The 23,031-nt window shown below is 47.5% G+C and overlaps 1 protein-coding gene across 4 annotated transcripts in view; it reads right to left on the bottom strand.

Annotated features, from left to right (window-relative positions):
* SLC8A3 (solute carrier family 8 member A3) overlaps positions 1 to 22,820 on the bottom strand; it is a 113,630-nt gene extending 90,810 nt beyond the window's left edge. For all 4 annotated transcript variants that reach the window (XM_075105770.1, XM_075105771.1, XM_075105772.1 and 1 more), the window contains exons 1-2: positions 21,956 to 22,820; positions 380 to 2,191 (exon numbers count right to left, since the gene is read on the bottom strand). In XM_075105770.1, the coding sequence (XP_074961871.1) occupies positions 380 to 2,145 (1,766 nt within the window). In that variant the 5' untranslated portion in view covers positions 2,146 to 2,191; positions 21,956 to 22,820. The remainder of the gene's footprint in view (positions 1 to 379; positions 2,192 to 21,955) is intronic.
* Positions 22,821 to 23,031: the final 211 nt, after the last annotated feature.

Here is a 23,031-nt window from a genome sequence, read left to right as displayed (position 1 = left end):
CAAAAAGAGGCTTTCCCATATTTGCCCAGCCAGGTAAAAGCTCGCCCTTTTTCTTCTTTCTCTACCTTAACTGTCCATTAACTCTCAGCTTTACTACAGGACCTCAGGGAATGATATATTTTCCTCCTATCTGCCCACTCCCCCTTCCCCTCCCCAGTATTTTCAAGCCTCACTTTGTCATTCCCAAGAGGGAAGGGATAAGAGCTTTGAGCTCTTAAATCCTGCTGTCGGTTCTTGCCTGAAAGAGGTAAGTAGGGAAACCAAAGGAAGGCTGAAGAAAGGAGCCTGTGCCTCGTCAGCATTCACCTGTAATGGATGCAAAATGTGGGGTTAAACACCAAAAACTAGACCCAGGAACAGAAATGAATGGGGTACTTACACAGTTTCATCATTCTTGAACTCCAACTCCCCGTAAGTGTCTTCAAAGTCTTCTCCACCTCCTTTCGCTGTCCCTTCTACTGTCCTAAATGGCACTATGACTGTACCCCGAGCACCTGATGTCCTTAGAACTTTGACTTCCATCACACCAATGCTCTCACTGACATGTATAACATCACACTCAAATGTGAAGATGCCAGCATGGTCATCATCCAGTATAGTCACTGTGGCCACACAAGGAGAAGCCAATATGGCCTTTGGGTACAGGGAGTTACTGAGCTCTGGAGGTTCCTCACTCTCTACCACACGGATGTTACTGAGCCGCACAAAAAAATGCTCATCTTCCTCAAAGATGTCATCATCAATAATTCCCACTGAGAACTCCTTCTGGGTCTCCCCTGATTTCAAGACAACGGTCCCCTCTGTGAACTCATAGTCAGCACCAGCATTGGCAGAGCCATCCTCTGTTTTATAGTCCACATAGATAGTCTTGGACATGTCCCCTCCTTTCCGCACCACTGTCAGGAGAACGGCACCACAGTTCTCAAGACACTGGTAGGAGCATGGGTCAAAATAAATTTTGGAGATGAATTCCTCAGGTTCATCTGGCCGCACCTCATGCAAGCTGGTGCTCTTCTTGGCTTGCTCAGCTGCATGCTTCTTCAGAATATTGCCTGCTCCGGTCATCATTCTGGTAGCTTGAATGCGATAGAAGGCTCTGCTCTTTTGCTGATGAGACAAGGCATAGTAGTTAGCCATCTCTACCAGCTGGTCCAAGTCCTTTTCTGGGTGCTTTTGCTTCAGGTCCTTAAGGATCCGGATCATCTCTTTGCGGGATTCGTCTACCTCCTTCCCTTCCACAGTCACTAAGTTTCCATCCAGAAAGTGGGAGTTCATCATCTTGCCATCCATCTCAATTCCCTTAGGGTGATCACCTTCTGATTCTATGATAATGCTCCTGTGCTTGTCAGTACGGTACTTTTTGTGCATATACTTATAGAAAAGCAAACGTCTATCTGCTATCCAAGCCAGAACGACGCAAAGTGGAAAGAAGAAAAGTGTAAGCAGACCTTCCCAGACCTGAACCACACCTGGAGAGAAGACAGCAAGGATCATGTACAACCAGATGTAAGCAAAGATGCTCCATGCAGCTGTGACAAAGAAAACCCTCAGATGTTTTATCTTTCTGGTTTCCCCATCAGGGATCACGTAGACACAGATGGCAATGATGATAAACATATTGAAAGCAGCACTGCCAACAATTGTAGACGGCCCCAGGTCTCCAGCTATGAATCCATGCCCACAAACTTCTATCAGAGACAGAAGAATCTCAGGAGCTGAGGAACCCAGGGCCATGAGGGTCAAGTTGGAAACAGTTTCATTCCAAATCCGAATGGTGGTCGTTGTGGTCTCTCCATTAGGTTTCTTAATCGTGATTTCTTTCTCTTGCGATGTAATAACCTCTATAGATGCCATGAAACGATCTGCTATGATGGAGACTCCAAGGAACATGTAGATCAGTGCTACAAAGTATACGATAACACGGGCAATTTTGTCCCCAAGGGATGGGTTTTCTGGGTACCATATTGGCAGGATAACACCTTCCTTGCAGTCAAAAGATCCTGAACACGAGCTGTTTTGTACTGAACTGGTTGAGTCTCCCGTCAGGCCAGCATCCACCTGCAAACCATGCAAAAACAGCACAAAAGTAACCAGCCCAAAATGGAGGAAGGCCGAGGTGACAGGCTGCAAGCTTAACCACGCCATACACAAGATGCAACTTCCACTGTGTAGATCCAAAAAGGCCGAGAACCTGAAACAAACAAAACAGAGAGGGAGGAGGGAAGCATGAGAGAAAAGGAAGATGCAACATTTACCCAAACGCATGTCAGTATCTCACCACTGAAGAGTACTGGTAGAGATGAAGGGGTTGTCTCTCTGTCACTTTGAAGAAGGTATTTAGCAGCGACTCTAACAAACTGCAGCATTTACATGCCCAGCAGATGAAGATAAATTGCTAGAAAAGTAACTCAGAGGAAAAGTGTATATATGCAGTAGCCCACTCTTGACCTACAATACGTGCAATAGGAGTAGCGAGTGCTCAGCTGCCGCTCACCTGATGATGCCATGGTGTTCCCCAGCACATAGCATTTCAACTCAGCACAAGAAAACAAATCTAAAGGCTTCCCTGTCTCACCACCCAGGGGATAAGACAAGTCAAGGAATCACTAGCAACACAAGAAGCACCATTACAGGCCAGTGAGTAATCACAAAATGAAGTCCATTTGCTGGACGTAATTCAGTTACAAACTATGGAGTACTTTGGTGGCTAAACCGTCCCCATGGCCAGCCCCTCCTAATAGGCTGCAGAGTCTCCAGAAGGGTCCTAGGACTCCCCTAATCTTCTGAGGCACATGGCCTTCACGTTAGGAGGTAAAGATGTCAGCCCAGAAATAGGGCAGAGGACCCATGTCCTTGGCAAAGTGCCAAAGGCCATTTTTTCATTTTTCATTGTGATCTGGACAATCACATTTTACATCACTAATCCTGCTTTTAAATGGTCACCGAAACCTCCAAAACCACCACAGTTAGAAATAGCTGTGCTCATGAACCCAAAAGACAGAGCAAAATGTATGTCCCACCAACATTCCCTCTGCATTCCTAATAAAACGATATATTTTCAAATACCCTCTAAAATGAAAGTAATCTCTAACCTAAAATACCATACAAACCAAAGGAGCCGATCAATTTATCACGCCGATTTGGCACATCTCTGCCCAATAATGCCTTCTATTACTTATGGACTACATCGTTGTCAGGCTTGCACCAGTTAAAATTGGATTCTGAACCCTTCACATTGTCATGGATCACACTATTTTCCTTCTTTCATAACAGGCCGCTGGAAGAATTTGGTCTCAGGCTTAAATGACAAATCACATTTGTGAGTCCAGACAGAGCCAAGTATCTCACAGGAAACATCAAACTTAATAGCGGTGTTATCTACAGCACTTGGAAGGTTCAAGAGCCTTAACTCCCACTAACTTTCACTGAGGTTTGTACTGCCAAATCAGTAGGGCTGGGATTCATTTTCTCTGCTGTAATTATCTAAATCTTGGGCAGTAAGTTAAATGAAGTCATTTAGGCTCCCTTTGTAGTCAGAGGAAAGAGACAGTCACTTCCAGGGGATGATCCTTCCTGTCCCCCCTGTTCAGACCCAAAAGATGCATTTGAGACACATATGTCCAGAAGGGATTTTGTCCCTTCCCATCTCTCTCCACGGTCTATAGAGGGTGCCCACTCAGCCAATTTAGAGCAGATGCCTAACCTTCAAGTGGTGGCAGTTTGAAGAGATGAACTGGTCCCTGAACGCATGAAGAGGTCCCTCCCCTCTCCCTTGCACTGTAAATATTCCAGGCAACATTTTAATGTTATCAGCATTAACAAATGCATCCCGAATAGCTATTTTATCATCATGTTGTGTCGCTCGCCTCTTTCCAAAAGCAGTTGCAATCTTCCTGATATCAACAAAAATGTTTTCAACTTTCAGATAAAAATCTATGAAGACAAGTGAAACAGGAAGGAAAGCATGAACATGGACTGCAAATGAACAAAACCACTCCTGACAAAGCATGGCAGAGGGGAGAGAATTGATTATGCAGTATCAGGATCACAAATCCATATCTGACACGCTTGATATGAAAAAACAATACACTTCTTCATGCCAGATGGACTAATTCAGAAGAGGCAGATTCTCCCACATTAGCCTACTTATCTGCTCTCTCCAGTGCCTACTTATCTGCCTGTCTACCCTAGCCCAGATCCCAGTGCCTGACCGAGCCCCTGGGGATCAGAGGGACCTCAGCCCCAGTAAGAGCTGTTACCCAGCCCCAGCCCCAGCCGCTGGAGTCTCGCTAAAATGCCTCGCTGCCTCCTTAGATCAGGGTCAGAGGGAATACTGAGCTACCCAGCATGTACAGCTTGGGTTCAGTTTGACACTCCCATTGTGTCTTCCCTCCTGCTCCACATGGTATTTTACCAGATCTCTGGCTGCAGGATGTTGGGAAATCCCTGAGAAAGGGACAGGGAACATGTGCAGAGGGGTGGTGAGCAGCAAGGCCAAGATGTCTGGGCTGCAAGGTAGTTGTGTGCACAGGCACAGAAAAGATGACAAGTTCCAGGTGCCTCTGACTCAAGGTGCATACAGAGACAAAATGCACAAGCACAGCAGCTCCAAAACCACCCTGGGGACATCAGATCATCCTTTTCCATACTGCAATTGCTGGCAGGTATCCACCACCCTCTTGACACTTCCAGCTCCCGGCTCCTACTTAACTGTACAGCAGCCAGTAAGTGCTGTGTCTTCCAAGATCAGCCATGTAGCAATGGCTTACAGAAAGACAGGAGTAATTTCAAAAACACCTATATGAGTCAAGAAGCTAAATTTGGTTTCAAAAATTACTTAAGAGTCTAAGTATCACTGAGATTCAGAGACTTGTCTAGGAATAGTACAATGACTAAACTGCCCTCTGAAATAAATCACTGCTGCCACCAACCTCCCTCTCTGTGGGACAACCACCTTCTGTAATTAACACTATCTGTCTACCTTCTGTAATGCCGTGATGGTTTTTATTGCTAGCCATTGCTCAACACACTCCAGAACCTTGCCAGTCCTTAAGTTTTTAATTTTATTTTAAGCAAAGGATAATTTTATTATTATTCCTCAAACTAATTGTATATTATTTCAAAAACAACCTCTACCAGGGTAGCCTCTGTTTATGTGTTTGGACCTCCAAACTCATGCTATGGGTTTTAAACTAAAATCTCAGAATTCAGGAACACTTTTCTTCACTGGTTTTCACTTGCTTTGACAAACATTTTAATATTAAGTGGAGGTCACAATCATTTTCTAAAATGATACAATAACGACCTGACCCTGCAATTCTTTGACACAGACAGAACTCCCCAGTGGGATCAACAGGAACTTTGCCCACAGACACACTGTCTAATAAGATCTTAATATGTGTTCATTAACAAGAAAAGCATTAACCTAACCAAACTGAAAAACACAGTGAAGCATTCTTACTGTCATCCTCCCCTTGGGAACTGGTGCTTTACTGCATAGAATAAAACTATTAAGTTTAAAACTGCCGTTAATAGAACATTGAGGTAACAGTTTTAACATTCAGATGACAGAGAAGAGTTAAAACTCACTCCGTAGCTGTAGGTCAGCAAGGTTGTTCATACAAGGCACAAGTTTGCCCTCAGATATATCTACTAAACTCAGTCCAGAAATCACTGGAGGGGATCTACACAGCTCTGGCCGGGCAAGAGTGAAGCAGACACGTCCCCTATCCCTCCTCTAAGTAGCACCATTGATCTTGGCAGGGCCAACTGTGGCAAGAGCCACCCTTCAGCATGACTCTTGCTTTGAGGATCGATCCTCCAAGTGGGCTTGCAGCACAGTCCTGAGTCACTGCTAGTCACCCAGGAGGTGTCACGGTGTCACTCCTCCGACACCAGTGCATCAAAACATCCACATCTGGCACAGAGAGATGTCATTCCAGCAATGTCACTGCCCCAGCCCTGCAGGATGCAAACAACAGGAGGCTGCAGTGACAGTGAAAAGTCCGTTGGTATCGGGTGATCTTCAGCTTTTTACCATGAGGATCATAATTTCCACTACCTCTTCGCCACCAGACTTCATTATCTCCCACAGGTCTCTGCCTCGCTACTGCTATCGCATTGACTATAGACAAATAAGGGCAGTGGTACTGAATGAAGTGCTCCCTGTCTGGCAGGATAAGTTCAAACCACACAATCAATGCAAAAGAGAGACAAAAAGCTGAAAGCATCCATGCAACAGAATGAGCTAGTGTTCAACAGCAAGGTTCCGGGAAGATGCATAACAGCTATTTTAGTAGGGGGAACTCCTACTTCTACAAGACTTGACAGCAGCCCCATGATCCATAAATCCCATAAACAGAACCCATAAATAAAAAGATCAGTTCTTGAAATACTGCTGGAGACAGTCCAGAAAGTAGCATGGACCATGCTTGTCACAATTGAGCCTGCAATAGAAAATTACTTTTAGCAACTATCAAACTCCTTACATCTTTTGTAATAGCTGAGTTTCAGAAGACTGATGGTTTGTCTGCTGTGGACCTAGGTAGGAAGCTGGGAAGGCTATACTGATCCCTTATAATTTAGCTTTTTGTATACAGCTGCTCACATGACTCTAATGGCAAGGATACTTTCAGAAGGAAGCATTCACAACAAGAAATCAAATCAAGAGACAGGATAACACAGTGATGGCTGCTAACACGTAACCTCCACATACCGAGTTCCCAAGACGACTGCTTAGTAAATACAAAACCAAAGGCAAACCTCTATATCCCTATTAATTTCTTACTCAGGCAAATTTCCCCTTAAGCAACCATAAAAACTAGAACCTTTGGATTTAACCTGCAAATAAGATTAGGTTGTCTTGCACCTTCCTCTCCTCCCATCTCACCCCCCAAATAAATCAGACACAGAGTTCATCTGCGGCCATATACCCTCTCTCCCCTGACCCTGGACTGGCCAGGAAAGGCTGCTGATTAGATCTGAGTACAGGGTGAGCCTCGTTCAGGCGTGGGTGCTGCACGAGGGCCAGACAGAGACATCTCAAGATCAAGGGGTTTGTCTACTTGACAGGCATCTGTCCCAGAACAGAGTGGATACAGCACTGCTATTAGTGTCATCCTATAGCCCTGCTCCGAAGCTGGAGGAGACAGAAATCAGGTTCAGCTTAATAACAGGGACTCACATTCCTCAGCTCCAAAACATATAAAAGCTTTTTGATTGAGGACACTTCTGGTTTTTTTATAAGCATCAGCAAAAATTAAAATTATAGCCTTTCTGCCAAAGAACACAAATAACTGAGTTTTAACAGAAGAGGTATTATACCTAATTCATACTCCTTCCTCTCCCAAAATAAAAGCATAACAAAATATTTAATACAAAACAAAGCATACTTTCCAATCACCTCCCTTCAAACGCTGAGCCCTTTGCTCATTGCTGCAAGAGTACCCAGAGCATAAGTTAAGATCTACTTGCAAGCCAAAAGCCAGAGCAGTGTAATTAGATCCATTTTGTCAGACAAATGCAAATTTCCAAGCACAGACGTGGCCTTAAGCCATCACACTGATGGCACGCGCCTATCTGATATGAGCACAACCATGGACCACAAGCTGACGTTACACAGGTTATTGCACAGCAATAGGCAGTTTAGCTCCCTACCACTGCACCAGCAAGGTTTTAAGAGGAAAAGAGCACTGTAACTCATGCTTAGGCCATGACAGATCCCCACAGTTAGGCTCTACAGAAAAGTTATGGTGGAGAGCCAGAGGCGCTTGTTGCTTTGCACTTCACAGTAAACATGCCAAAACCCAGCATTAGCTGCCTACAGAATAATCCCCTCAGTATGTGTTTTTTCTCTCAAGATCATGCAAAAAGCTACCATAAAAACCCCAGCTCTTGTAGCAAGTCTTTTAATATTTACAAGCTGGTGTCTCTACTAATTTGAGTAGTTCCTACCATTCTAGCGTGGTAAATGGGTCTTAATTGATGTAATGACTCAAGACTACTAACTCCTTACAGAAATGCTGCAGTGATGGGATGCAGTTACACTTGGTGATCCCAGTGGCTGACCCAAATGGAGCAGAAGTCTGTGTATGGCTAGGAGTAACCTCCCAACACTCAACATGCCCTGCGGAAGTGGTCCATGATGGTTTTTCTGTATTCTAGTATCTGTGATGCTCTTGGAGAAGCAGTGCCATAAATAGCTAACCCATACTTAATTGTCCCCTTCCAATACGGCGCCAGCTGCACTTGACTGGCCGGGCATTTTATTACCTCGCTCTCACCCCTGCTGAAAAATATCTGTACAGGATAGATGGATATATATGGATATAGGAGCTGCAGTTTATGCTGTGTGCACAGACATGTAAAGGAAGAGGAGGCAGACACTGCCCTTCAATGGGTGGCCACAGCCATGCTCTGGGAGCCATCCTTATTTATGGTGCAGGCTAGTCCAGCCTCCTTGGGAGCCATGGTGCTCTTGCTCTTTCATTCCCTATACACATCCATATGTCTGAGATCCCTCAGACTAAGGGACAGCAAGCGTTACCCTTTTCATTTTTTCCTCCCCAGAACCGTAGCCTTTTTTTACATTCAGAAAACAAAACCTGGTATTTAGGCTGACATAGATTAGTAGTGGCCACCTTCCTACTTAAAAAGCAGTATTATCTGCTCGGATATAGATGAGGTTTTTTTCTTTTCATGAATATTATGCAATCTCACTGTTGTTTTTCCAGGACTTTCAAGTGACCAGTTCACACAGGAGATAGCAGGGACCTCTGGAGCTCATCTAGTCCAGCCTCCCTGCTCAAGCAGGGCCACCTAGAGCCTGTTGCCCAGGACAACGTCCTGTTGGCTTTTGAATGTCCAGAGGATATTCAAGGACGAAGGATGGAGTCTCCACAACCTCTCTGGGCAACCTGTGCCAGTGCTTAGTCACCCGCACAGTAAAAAAGTAAAAAAGTGCAGGTATGGAGTCCAAGGCTGCTTGTAACAACCACATCCAGTTTCAGTGCACTCAGGGCACTTGGTACAAACTGCACTGGGAGCTCACTGTAGCGCTTCGGTGGCAACTGCACACACATTAGAGGTGTTTAGACGTATTTCTAAACACAGTTAAAGCCTTTAGGTGCTCAGATACCAGTGCATGTCTGAAAATACACTCCTTTGCAGTCTGAATGGCCCCAAATTGAGACAGCAGGCGTCTTCAAGGACCTTCTTCAGGCCCTTGATTTTACACCTATGATGTGAAAGGCCCAGTGAAGAGGCTGAAAGTCCTTCCTTTGAGGTTTAGGAGGCTGAGGGAAATAAAGAAGTGGAGTTACTGGGTCACCCGCTTGGTGGCCCCCCTGCCTGTTCCACGGACTGCAGCTGATGGAGACAACCCATAGCAGCCACCCAACACGTGGGGTTGCAACAGGCACTGACTCCTCTGCTGCAGCCTTCAAGGCACTGGTTTTCTTTGCTCTCTGTCTTGCTGGTTTATAAAGAGCAGCAAAGACCATTTGGGGAGTGTGGGGGGAAGGGAAAAAAAATTATTCCAGCAGTGTGAGAAAAACTTCTTGTCAGTAAAAGACATTTTATGTACTGCCCATGGCAGCACACAGGGTGTGTTATTTACTGCTCCTGCTTCACGGACATATTATACTGCTGGTTCAGGTGCCACCATCAGAGTGCAACTTATCACCTAGTGACTCACAGCATCCTAGAGGAAAGATGACAGTGGCAACCTGTGACATTTCTTTAGCACTGTGGTGACAGATCTGCAACAGCTACAATTAAAGACCTTAGGAGTTGTTGTCAGAAGTGCATTTGTGCTGCAGAGCCCCTAGTTATTGTACACAGAGGCGGGCTAAGTGGTAAATAAGAGGGGGAAAGGTGTTGTAGTCACATCTCACTCTCCTTAGATCCAGAATTAGTTAAGAAAAATACATGTTTTCTACAGAAAACACTCATTTGATGCAAAAAAAAACCCAAACCATGTGATGTGTGGGATTTGATTCAATAAGTAGCTGGGCAGGGACCCCTTCCCCTGCCAGCTTATGGGCTCCTGGCGTAGCCACCATCCAGACACACCGGGTGCTAACCCTGGCAGCTGGGGCACACACTGCTCTGATCCTCCAGAAACGGGCTTGTTTCTTTCTTAACTTCTCCTCCAAGGAAAAAGAAAAATTCTGATTTTTTCTTTTTTGGTCCAAATACAGCAAAAAATTATGTTTTTACCAAGAATGCCACATCATGGCAACAGAAATTATGAGGCCTCCACAAGTCTATTCAGAAGTGCTTGTTCCTGGTTTGGTGAGAAAGAAAGTGTTTCAAAAGTAAACAGAGGGAGAAGCAGCACAAACAGGACAGTGGGAGACTGGGCAGAAAACAGCGAGGTGAGAAGAGGAGAAGGCTATGCTTTAGAAATCATCTTCGCTGCCACAGAGAGCAAGCATCTTGTCATTTGTCATGCTAGACTGAAGCCTTCTACACTGCTCTGTGCAATGGTCACAGAAACGGAGTAGATAGGAAAGGTTCTCTTTTAGCCCAGTTAGCACAGGTGTCACAGAATTAGTCAGAAGAGAGCCAGAAGAGGTGCCTAGTCCATGCCTCAGGGGCCACCGCTGCATCGTTCCCCTTGTGAACATTATTTCCTGACACTTTGTCCAGCCCAGTTTTAAATTACCCAAGCGATGGCATTTCCACAACTTCCCATAGAGACTCTGCCATGATGTAATTTATTTCTGAGGTTTTAGCCATCTTCCTTATATTTAGGATGAAATTAAGAAAATTTATGCTGCTAGTTCTCATTATCCTGTCCTTGGAGCACTCTCAGCCATCCTCCTCCCTGTCTGAGATTTACATGCTTCAGATACTTGTAAATAGCTGCTCTCTTCCACAGTTATTCTTCAGCTAAAGCACACAAATTTATTTTAATCTTTATAAATTAGCCCAGGCTGCCCTTTAATCATTTATCTTGATCTCCTCTTGGTTCTCCATCTTCAAGGCAGTCAGAAGCAGCCGGGTGTCTGCAAGCATCCTATCTCAGTGCCTGTTACCATCAAAACCAGCAGCAGATCTGCTCTTGCTGGAGCAGGCAAACCAAGCCTGAGCAGTACAGTCTCGCCCCTCAGCTCTGCTGTACAACAGGTTTTCATGAGGTACTGGGCAGTTGCAAAGATTAAATTTGGATTGCTTATATACAAGCTTGCTGCACATTGGGACAGGTTTGAAGGTCTCTCCGCCTGTTTGCCGCATCCCCCAGCATTGCGGGGCTTGCGTGAGAAGCACCGTGCTGACTGTCATGTGTAGAGGAAAGCAGAGATTTCCAGAGTTTCAACCAAAAAGTCAGGGTCTCCAGCTGAGAGGAGGGAAATACACTGCAATGCTTCTGCAATCTGAGCCCAGCAGGGGATGTGAAAAATGAGCTGAGCTATGGGGTATCCTCAAAATACCTCCCACTTCACTTGGAAGGTGCCAAAACCTGTAAATTCACCAATTTGAATACTGTTATCAAATCAGATTTCACACAGCACCCTCATCCTTTACTGACACATACCCCCATGTATCTCTTATTGACTATTTAGATATCTTAATCCTTCAGCGTTTTTTTCAGCTGTTAATTCTGCAACTGCTTTAAAACAAAACCAAAACCCTCGCATCTACCATGATTAATTCATTCTTTGTCAGTCCAGGCTGTTTACTGCTCTTTGTTCATTTATGCACTAGCTGTTTACAGATTCTCTCTTAATATTAGCTCTGTTACTTGCTACAGACTGAAGTCATATTTACCATATGGTAATTGTAGAGGTGACATGGACAACAAACAGCAGAAGTTGAGCTGCTACGGCAATTACACTAAGTGGCAGGAGTCTCCAAGCTATCTGCTGCCCCACCTTCATTTCTTCTCCCCCCAACCCCCTGATGGCTTTCCTTGTGGGCTGTATAAAGCCATATGCCACTCTGATCTCTGTAGCATAGACAGGCAATGATTTGTTCTTCACTATGGCATTACCAGACAGGATTATTCACCTTTTTCCCTTCAGTCTGTGTTTCAGCTGCAGGTCTGCCCTCCCTGGTTGGCTGCCCCACTCTGTCCTGTCAAAGGTAGGTAAATACATTACTTGATCCTTCAAGAAAATTTAAAAAAATCAAGATTACCTATACGTGTATGCTAACTTGGGAGCAGTGTATACAACAAATCACCTAGTCTGTAAAGGATGAGGCTCCTCCCTTGACATTTCTAACATGCCTGCAATGATACTCCTCTAAATCCCAGCAGTCAGCAAGTCTTAACTTAGATACTGGTGAGGAACATTTGAAAACTGGATGCAGGGCATCGTGTATCAGAAGAATTTCCTAGCAAAGTACATAATAATCATTGCTGTTGTTTATCTCCAAAGTGGAAAAAAAACAGCATTTGCATTGTATTCAGAGCACTACTTAATCCAGCTTCCCTCTCTTGACCCTCCGCTCCAAAAGCCTCCTTTTAAACAGTCATCTTAAAAGTGAGGACTATCTTTCCAGCCCAGTCAACTTGCAAACCATCAGCTGAAGGCTGGCAAGAAAGAAGAGAGAGGGACCTTGGGACCAGATTTTCTCTGGCATAAATCTGCATAGGTCCAATGATCGCAACTTAGCAGAACCAGTTTAATCTACCAGAAGAGCTGCCTGAGGACCTCTGACAATGTTTCATATAACATAAACCTCCAAAAGGAAAGCTTCATCAATTTCCTCTTTGCAACTCACGTCACACACATCAGCTGGGAGCATCCTCCCATTTCCTCCATACTAACTGTATTCCTGTCCATCCTACCCTGGTTCCTCCCTCCTCCCAGTGCTCCATGCTGGCCCTAGGTTTGCTACAACGAGTCCTGCCAACAGGAGCAGTTGAGTCATGGGAGATGACCACATCAGCCAAATGCACTGAAACAAGACAAGGGAAGGAGAAAATCCTCCTTCACCCCACAACCCAGACCCCAGCACATAAGGCCTGGAGTCTCTCTTCTCCACCACGCACCCAGTGTCACCTTGGATCAGCATCCTGAAGTGCCTCATCCTGGAGGTACAATGACAGCAGTCACTGGCTTAATGTAGGTGCTTGGATAACATGCTCATCCCACGCAGCCACCCACTGTACAGTCTATTCAAGCCACTGAGGCAAAGAGAGAGGACAGACTCTATCCTGCCACTGAGCTGCACAGCCTCCCTTATTGATGCTAGTAGTTCCGCATCTCCATCAGTTTTACTGAGGAGCTCAAGTCCCCTTCAGGCACTGCAGAAATTATCTTTCCATCCATCTCTGCAAAGAGAAGATTAAAACTGAGATCTGATTAAAACTGAGATCTGCTCTACTTGCTTTTAAGTCCAAATCTCTCCTAAGACAAGAATAAGGCAAGAAAATTGCAGCGTCCTTGTCTTACTGTGAGTTTCAGTGGAGGACTGACTTGAGCAACAGCTAAGGCAGGAATGAATAGCGTGTTTTCACAGCCTTACTTCACACTCTGCTCCCTCTCTTACTCCCTCAGCCCAGAAAGCCCCTCCTCTCCAGCCATACTTCTGTGGTGGTGCCCTGAACCCAGCTCTCCCCGGCAGCACTGACGCAATAACTCCTGTCATCTGGGAAAGCTGTGATGGAAAAACCTGCTTTGCCCAGAGCAGGAGCAACAGTCCCCAAACACCAGTGGGTGAGGAGCAGTGGGACGGGGAGAGTGTTACCACCAGCACAGCCACTGTTACTATTTAGTTCAGGTCCGTGACACAAACGGGTTGAAGAGCAAGCACAAAAGGTCTCTGAGAAAAGGACGGTCACTTTTACAAACAAGTAAAGCCTTGAAATGAATCCATTTTGCTATGGGAGCTTAATGAGCAGACAAATGTATAAAAAATGGATTTGAGCCCTGTATCCCAAGAAGGCTCCACTCAGCAGTAATCCCTCCTCCGTCCGTTCTCCCTGCCCTCTGCTCTCCCTGCAGACATGCACACAAACACTTCCATGCCCCTTCCCCGATCCTTCTTCCCACAGCAACCTCTGTGGTCCTTCTCACACCCAGCTGCCAGCCAAGCAAGAAGCAGCACATGCGGCAGCCCCTTCCAAGCCCCCTGTGCTTGCCAGCTGGTCAGCAAGCCACCAGCACCACTGGCGTCTGAGAGACCACCACCCTTTTGTCCCAGACAACTGCAGCCAGCCCGCCGTGCCTGGTATCTGTTGGGTCCCATACAGATACTTGCAAATTATGACCATGCCACCCCTTCATGCTCTCTTTGCAATGGTGAGCAGATGAGGATTCTGGAATCCTGCATGACCAAGCACAACTCCCACATCCCTTCCCTCAGCCTTCCCTGGAAAATCAGCTTTGGTCAGGACAGGTCAATGAGGTCAAAAAGAAGTTTGAGGTTAACACCAACAGAATGCTCCCAGACTCCCGGTATTTTATCTAGTGAGCACTGGAAACTACTTTAATTATATGCTGTGCATTTGTGCCATCTGTGGAACTCCATGCCGTAAGAAATAAATTAATTACTGGAAGACTTAAAGGAAAACCAGATATGCATGGAAATACTCAAAATATCCACAGGTTCACCAGCCAGGTTGCATCCCTCCTCTTGCTCTAGAGCATATTTCAACTACTTGATTAGGGTTTTTTGTGAAACTCACTAATGTGCATGTATGGTGAAAGCTGGAAAGACCCTTCTCAGCTGAGCATCTGCTTCCTGACTGGGCCAATCTCTTGCTTTGTCCCAGCAGCCAAGCCCATATGGACCTGAGAGACAGGTAGAAAAATAAACAGGGGCTTGAACATGTGAGGGATGCTGTTAGAAGACTGGGAAGCTAGAAGGCATGGAGTTGGTGTGGGAAGTAGGGAGTTGGGGCATGGGGGAATCATGAAGAAATCTATACATTTAAGAAGGAAAAGCAGGGGAGGGAAAATGCCAGGGCTGGGGAAAGGAGGAGTCGTTGTGACTCACTGGGATACATGAAGCAGCAAGGAGATGGATCTAGGCAGGTAACAGGCAAGCTGGCAGATTTTGGGGAGTGACGTAGGTTCACCAAGTGCAGCTGAGCACCTTCTCACCATCAGTTTGCCAGTGCGATTCCCCAGAGGGGAGGCAGCTCTACCATGCTCTGAAGGTTAAGCTGTGCCTTCTGCCTGGCACAAGAGCCAGTGCAGCCAATGGGTAAAACTGCCTACCTACTTAAAAGCAAACTCCAACACTGCCAGGAGGGACAGGCTGTATTTTTAGCTGGGACACCAGCAGGGTCACTGCTGGTGCTGCATTTCTCCACGGAAGCCAGGGTTTCATGAAGTATGCTGTGTGCACAGGGTCACTACAGGGGAAACATCTGTCAGGTCAGCTTTGGGGAGATGGATTATTTAAGTTAGAGAAAAAGAAACATTGACTAGAAGAAGTGAACCTGAAACTACCCTGGAAGGTTAAAATGGAAGGAAAAATGATGCTTAAAGAGTGAGAGCAGGTGGTAATTTATGTTAGGGCAATGTCTAGTCCACCCATCTCCAAGATGCTCAGACAGGAGAATACCCCATCACGTCTAACTCCAGCAGCATCCCCTCTGCTTACCTCCTACAATCCAAGCTTTGAAAGGCTCATTCTTGTCTGGGGGCTGCCAAAACAAAAGCAGCAGCATGTCCTCACAAAGGAAAAGCACATAGAGAGACCCAACTTGCCTTGCACCTTGAAGGCAACAACACTGAGACCTCCACCTCACTCTGGTCCTCAGGCCCTCCCACGGGGGCCCCCAATTAGCCTTGAATCAGGCAGCCCCCCCCCGACTCTCATACTAGCTAAGCACAGTACCCTCAGCAAGCACAGGGCAGCAGGACAAACAGCCTCATGAGCCCTTCCCTGCTAGTGGTTTTGTGGGTGCACACCTAATAAACCAGTTGGCTCTGCTCCCACTTGCACTGCCAGGGAATGCGGTCTGGAGGCTTCAACGTAGAGATTGCTGTTGATGAAGTGCTGAGTGCTAGTGTGAAGCTTTCAAGAGACTTGAAAGAATTGAGAGCAGAGGGGACGTTCTCATTTTATTCTCTTCTTGAGGAACCTGTGTCCATTTGGCATGTTGCGTCTGAGAAATAGCTTGGCCTAGACTCCGATTTCTTTTTTTTTTTTTTTAATCAGGATCAACCCCTGTGCATGTTCTTGGGAAGATTTTATATTATAAATTATTTTGTCTTTTTTTTTCTGCTGACTCTTATGCCTTTTAATAGCTTAAGAAGTGCTTTGCAGACCCCATCACTCTTAGGTTCTTTGCAACTAATTTGCATTCAGGACTATCCATCTCATCAAGAGCAGACTTCAAGGCTGAACCAACTCCAAGCTTTAACTGATGCAGGCAATGCAGCAGCAGCTTTACAGGTAGAAGCACGGCTTCTTAAGCCAACCTGAACATTTTCCACCTCTGGTTGTTCATTCCCACTCTGCACTAGCTCCCCCTTTTTTGTTGACGTTACTGTTTGTATGGCTATGCCATGAATAAGGACCAGGATATCGATGTGGCTGAAAACCAAGGTGAACCCACCACCTGGCCACGCTTGCCACTGCACCAGTACCCTGCAGGGGGTGAGACAGGAGCAGGAACAAGCAGCCAGGGTGGGAAGGCTGTAGAAACCGAGGTCCAAAGGACAAGCATGGTAGGGCCACTTGCTGTATGGGCAGGAATAGGTTTGCTTTTTGCAGCGGTGAATCCTGCAGCACCTCCTGGACCATTAACAGCCTTATCCTGCTATACGAAGGCAGAGACACATCTCCACCTCCATTTTTCCCAACTAACATGCATGTTCAAGGGTCACTGAGTAATCCCAACCAAAACCATGGATGAGGATAAAGGTGCTTATTAAGATGAACTTTAAGCTCAACATCAAGATATTACTTCCCACCAAGACATCCAGGCCTTAATGCCCCAAAGCAAATTTTCCTGAGAGCAAACAGTATGGAGGGCAAAAGGACAGCTTCCTTACACACAGCATTACTCTGAGTACCCATCCATCACCAGGCGGGGTGGGCCAGCAGTGCATGGCAGAGGCAGCACTGCCTTCCCCAATTTGGGTGTGGGGAGCTGTATCACTGGGGCAGTGGTGGGTTTCACAGCCTGCCTGGACCCCAGTGACAGACTCTCTCCTACCACTACTTGCATTGAGGGGAGCTAGGACACATCCAGAGCAAGCTGCAGCCCGACTGCAGAGCAAGGTGCAGACATGCTGTAGCTCTCCCTGCTTTTGCCCCTGCTCTGGCCAAGGGAAGGAAACCAGCTTCCACCATCACACAGCATATGAGCACACTGGCAGGGAGCCTTGTAGTGTTGGCACTGGAGGACCCCCTTCACTCCTGGACGTGTCACCTTCAACACAACCTCAGCAGTCAGATCGAAGTGCCCTCTCACAGGCACATCCCTGCATCGCTACATTTCTTTTGATTAAAATCATATCCTGCCTTGCTGCTGGAAAGTGCTGCTGTTTGCTTTGAGACAGCCACCGAGTATCAGCCTAGGAGAAGGTGACAATGAAAGCAGTGGCAATGCAGTCTTGTACGTCTATAGTTTCTAAAACTCTTTGACACCACCCTGGTTGCAAAACATGTCCAGCAGCATAGGATACTTAGTATTTCTGATTGCTCTTGACCTGGCTGTCTCTGCTGCTGTCCTGAGTTAGGAGGCTTAGGTAAAAAGAAAGCAGAGTAGAGAAAGGCCGCAAACAGAGCAAGTCCAGTTTTGCAGCCTTGAAATAATCTGCTAGTAAATGGAAATGCTGAATGGAAACAGAAGTTTCTCCCTGAATCTGAGTGCTCTGGAAAAGCTCCCTGTTTCATTTTGATGGAAAATCCTCATTGGAGTGTTTAGTCAGAAAACAAGCTATCATAAAAGAAATGTTAAGAGCCCTAAGCTCCCCTCTCTCTCATGATGTCAACTGTCAGAGACATCAATGACAGCTCACTTGTGTGATCAAAGGCTCCAGCAAGCCGATTTAAAGACAGAATTACCAGAAAACTGAGAGTTGAAGGAATATGGGGGAATGACCATCACCTGTTTATAAATGTGTCTTATGTAGTGAATTAATTACTTCACGATGCTGTACCACAGGAACAACAGCAGCTGGGTCGTCTCATTTAACACTGGCAAGATGGGGTGGCGGTGGTACCTTCAGAATGGCATGACACATCCCTGCCACCTGATGCCTTCCTATTCCTGCAAAACCTGTGACAGAAATGCCTGGGGGCGATTGGGAGGCCATCGTACTGAACTTTGCGCGCACACATCCACGATGGCCCTTAACCAGGGCTTGCAGTTCAAAGCATTAAGGCAAAGAACAGAAGGGAAGGATGGAAGCCAACTACAGTCCATACCATATTAGTCCTCGGGCAGCCCAGCAGCCCCCTCAAGCTGCAGGAGACTCAAGATGGTGCCCAGATTTCATTCTGGAGGTGATCAGGGACAAGAAGTTTGTCTTCAGCCTCAAACCCCACAGCCCCACATCACTGAAATTGGCAAATGTAGGACTAGTACAGAAGGTGCTTTAAAGGTGCCCAAGAACAGCTTGTAATCTCATGTATCTCTCAATGCATGAAACTCTTCAGGACAGAGCCTATCATTTATTAGACATCTGTATGGCACTTTGAAACATGGGCCCTCAACCAGGCTGATGCCTTTAGGAGTTACCATTATCTAAACATTAAATCAACAATAGTATTATCTATGCCACAACACCTAAACACAGTGGGCGATGGTAGGCAGCATCACAACTATCAATTTCCTGGCTTCAGAGATTTTTATTCCATATTAAGAAGATTTTTTTTTTTGTCTGCGTAATTTGCTTTCCTTCACTTTTTTTTAAATACAGAATTAGATATTACTGTCTGATTAAAAAAAAAAAAAAGAGAGAGAAATTTGGCCAGCAATCAAAGCCATCTTTTTAACTGTTGAAGCACATGAAAGGCATCTGAAACATGACAGCAACAAAGAACAAGGAACTATTTGTCAACGCCACTTGGTCATTGGGGAAGCTTAGGGGAGGAGACTGACGCTGTTTGTTTAAAACAAGCAAACAAAAACCTGACAGACAGACCATTTATCTGTGTAGTGCTTCACTTGAAAATATTGGTGGAGGGAATACATCTTACCCTGGTTTCTAATAAAAGTGCTGACACACTCCGTTATGGCACTTCCCTGCCTTGGGGATGGAGGATGCCTATTGCAGGAAGGACCCTCTGAAACCAAGGGATGTGTGCAGGATCAGGCATGACACAGCAGTAGGCCAGCCCAGGACCTTAGAAAAACCCTTTCCTCTCCTACCAGCAACACCATAGGATTTGCCACGCTCATCTGACTTCAGCCCCCGCACCTCCAGAAGAAGGCAGAGGAAGCAAGGGGGCTGGGGTCATCCCTGGGTGCCTCTTTCCCTTCTACAAGCCAGCCAATATGAGGAGCAGCGCCCTGAGCGCGCCATGCAGAGTGACTGCCCACGAGTCCCAATGACAAAGTGGATCTGGTCGGACAGGGCAGCTCCTGCTCTCACATCAGCCCAGCAAGAGCCTATGGAGCACAGCAGGCTGCGTGACCCAGGCCACGCTCGGTATCTGGCTCCGCATGCGCTCTCCTGTTCTGGATGCTGGTGTTCAAGACAGTGCAGAGCATGCTTCCTGCACTGCCCAGGATGATGGAAAGGACTATCCCACCTGACGATGGCATCTGCAGTCCCAAGTGCCATCCTCTCAGGTGGCAGCTTTGCAGAGGAAGGGGGCGATTTCTCTGGAAGGGACAAGTGCTACGCAGAGTCACGTTAGGATGGCTACACATCCACCTTCCCTCTCGCACCCTGTCACCCACTAGTTATTGCAACCATGTCCTCCCCAAACCCCCATGCAGGTAGAAAAGTATCATTAACGATACAGATGATACCCAGGGAGGAGAAACGATGTGCCCAGCAGCACACTGGAGGCTTGCCAGAGACTGGGAGCCTACCTGCATTTCCAGTGCCCTCACACAGGACCTCAGCAGCAGGATTACCACAATCTGTCATATCTTGGGCATTTAGGAAATGTTTGAACCACCCACTTATTACAACAGGACTCCCATTTGGCTTGGGGGAAAAAAAATAGACTGCTATGCTGCACCTTTTACCGAGGGCTCTCTATCTATCCACATTCTTCTCCACCCTGGTTGACATTACACCCTTCTGTTTACAACAGGGGGTAACCGATTGGACTGCCATAACACTGCATGCTCGCAGCAGGACTGAGGGCTCCTGGGCTGCTCTCGCTCCTCCCCAGCCGGCCCTCGGCAGTAGCTGGACGTGCTGTTTTCTAACATCGCTACTTCTGCTCAGGAAACAAGTCTCGTTCCAGTTGACCACAGAAGCCTGAATGTAAGCACCAAACACGACTTACTTTCTTAGCTAAACCACAATCAGGGTAAACAAACACCTGCAACGGCAGCGGATGGAGCAGGATTAGGGACTCCCTAGGAACGCCTGTGCCGCGGGGGAGCGATGCCTCTCCCTGCTGCACCAAACCTACAGAGCACCTTCAAGGCCTCTGTGTCTCAGCAGTCCCCCAAATCCAGCTCTGCTCTCCCGGGCGTCCCGCCAGGCTCCCAGAAAGCACGGGATGAGTGCTCTCGAATAGGAAGATGCTGCTTACTGTTACCTAAGTCTTGCAGCCCTGTCCTCTCCAGAAATAAAAAACAGCTCAACAAAATCACCCTTTTGCTCTAAAAAGAGATGCGAGGAATTGAAGAAACATACGTATGAGCACGAGGAGGGGTGGATGTGCACAAGGCACCCCTTCTCACCCTCACAGTTCCTCCAGTGTCTCGCCTTATACCTGAAACAGATTTTTTTAGGGTGAAATTCCCAGAACAAGCCCAGAAACAAACCAAGAGCCAGGAACCCAACCATTACACCACAGCTCCACTTGGGGGGGTGGGGTGGGGGGTGGAGGGGGAAATGGCCATAGCCTCACGTTTTAGAATAACAATTAAAAAAAAAGAAAACCAAACACCCCAAAACCAAACACTTGCAAAGGTTTCCTCTCCCACCCAGGGTGATCGATACTTCAGACACAGATGAAAAAAATAAAGCCCCGAAGCAAGGCTGAGAGGGAGGAAGAGTATGAAATTACCCAACATTTAGGTCAGCTTGTATGCGTACTGTTCCTCTCCCCCTGCCAGTCGGGGGCTGCGGGGGCCCGCAAGCGGCCCCGTGCCCTATTTAGGGCAGAGCCTGGCGCAGCAGCTATATTTGACACCCGGGGTAAACAAGGCGGCCCCGGCGGACGGAGGGCGACAGCTGCCCGGGACGGGGCTGGCCCGGCCTCCCCCAGAGGGGAAAAAAAATGGAAAAAGGAAATTAAAAAAAAAAAAAAGAAACAAAAATAAAAAAGAGAAAAATTTATAGCACTGCATGAGAGGCGCTCCCCCCGGCCGGCAGCCCCGGGCAGAGCTCCCCCCGTGCTCGCCGGCATCCCTGCGGGCCGCGCCGCGCCGCGCCGAGCCGGGGCACCCCCGCCCGGCGGCGAGAGGGATCCCGGGGCCGCCCCGCACGGTGCCGCGGGCTCGGGCTGCTCCCCGCCGCGCACACCCCGCCGGACGGGTCCCGCCGCCAGGCCCCGGCCCCGCAGCGCCCGGCCCGGCCCGGCGCCCCCTCCCTCCTCGGGGTGCATCCACCCCGCAGCGCCCGCTCCGCGCCGTATGCAAAGCCCTCCCCCCCGCAGCACACACCACCCACACATACACACACGGAGCCGCCGCGGCTCCGGGAAAATAGCACGGATGAACTGAGCTCCCGGCCCCTGGGCAACGTTAAATCCCCCCCCCCCGCTCCCCACGAGCCTGCAAAGACGCCCCCAACCGCCCCTCGGCTCCACGGCCATTCGCATGCAAGGCATGAAGCCCCACTTGATAGCAGAAAACCGCCAGCCTTGCGTCTCCTACGGAGCAGGGGGGTAGTACCCTCTTACTTACCCCTTCTGGTTGCTTTCCTGACTCTTTTTTTGTTGGGTTTTTTTTTTTGGGGGGTGGGGGGCTCCACTGGCTCCCCGGTACAAATCCTTCCGGTTCCTAAAGGGAGCTCATCGCATCTCCCGGTGATTCATCGACGGTGTGTGCGGGTACCGGCGGGGTTCGCCTTCGCATGTCAGTGCAAGTTGCCTCGCTCGCTACAAAACCTGTGCTCCTTTTTGCAGCTGTCAGGGTGAGTGGGGAGGTGCATCTGGAAAAGGGTGGGGGTGGAGGTAAAATGTTGATAAATCCACCAGCCTTGATCTTCAGCTCCGTGCGGCGGAGTTTGGGGAGGGAAGGGAGAGCTGGCGAAGGGGGAGGAGGCCAGAGATAAATGGGGGTCGAGGGAGGGGGGAAGAGAAAATGGATTGTACCCCAGGCTGCCACTGAATCTGCTGGGCTTCCCCCACTCCCGCTCTCACACCATCAGGGCTCGGTCCAGGCTTCCCAGCATTACGGTGCACGGCAAAGCGCTGAGCCTGATTTCTGGGAGCCAGCGAGGTTTGCACAACTGCAGCAAGAAGCCAAATCAAAAAGCCAATCTGCGAGCCTCCAAACTCCACGTCACCCTATCAGCTGGGAGCGAGAGCTGCAACAGAATTACAAGCCGTGCATATTTATTCTTCTGAATCCAGGGGGGGATTTTCATATCATTTAAAGCAACCACCATGAAACCAGAGCAAACCCTTTCCAAAATAAATAAAGGCATGTAACGTGCACACACTCACACATGCACGCATCTCTGGGAGATCTCCACGGGTATATATAGATAGAGATACACACTCACTGACTGGTGATCACTCCTGTACCCTCCAAGTATATTGACTTGACTTTATGTGTTTCAAGCAAGGGGGGGGGGGGGGGAAGAACACAGTAGCTGAGCCTCAGAGCAGAAGATACTGATTGTATATCTGAAATGTAAAGCATCTGCCAAACACTTCTGAGAGATTAAATATAGGCAATGTAATTACACAGGCAGAGTTGGTCCTGCTATCCATTTGAAGCTGCATGCTTTGGTTTGTGCTTACAGAAACCAGCCG

The sequence above is a fragment of the Phalacrocorax aristotelis genome, chromosome 10 (genome assembly GCF_949628215.1).
Source record: "Phalacrocorax aristotelis chromosome 10, bGulAri2.1, whole genome shotgun sequence".
In the NCBI taxonomy this organism is placed as follows: Eukaryota; Metazoa; Chordata; class Aves; order Suliformes; family Phalacrocoracidae; genus Phalacrocorax; species Phalacrocorax aristotelis.
This window is presented reverse-complemented; position numbering and strand designations above follow the sequence as displayed.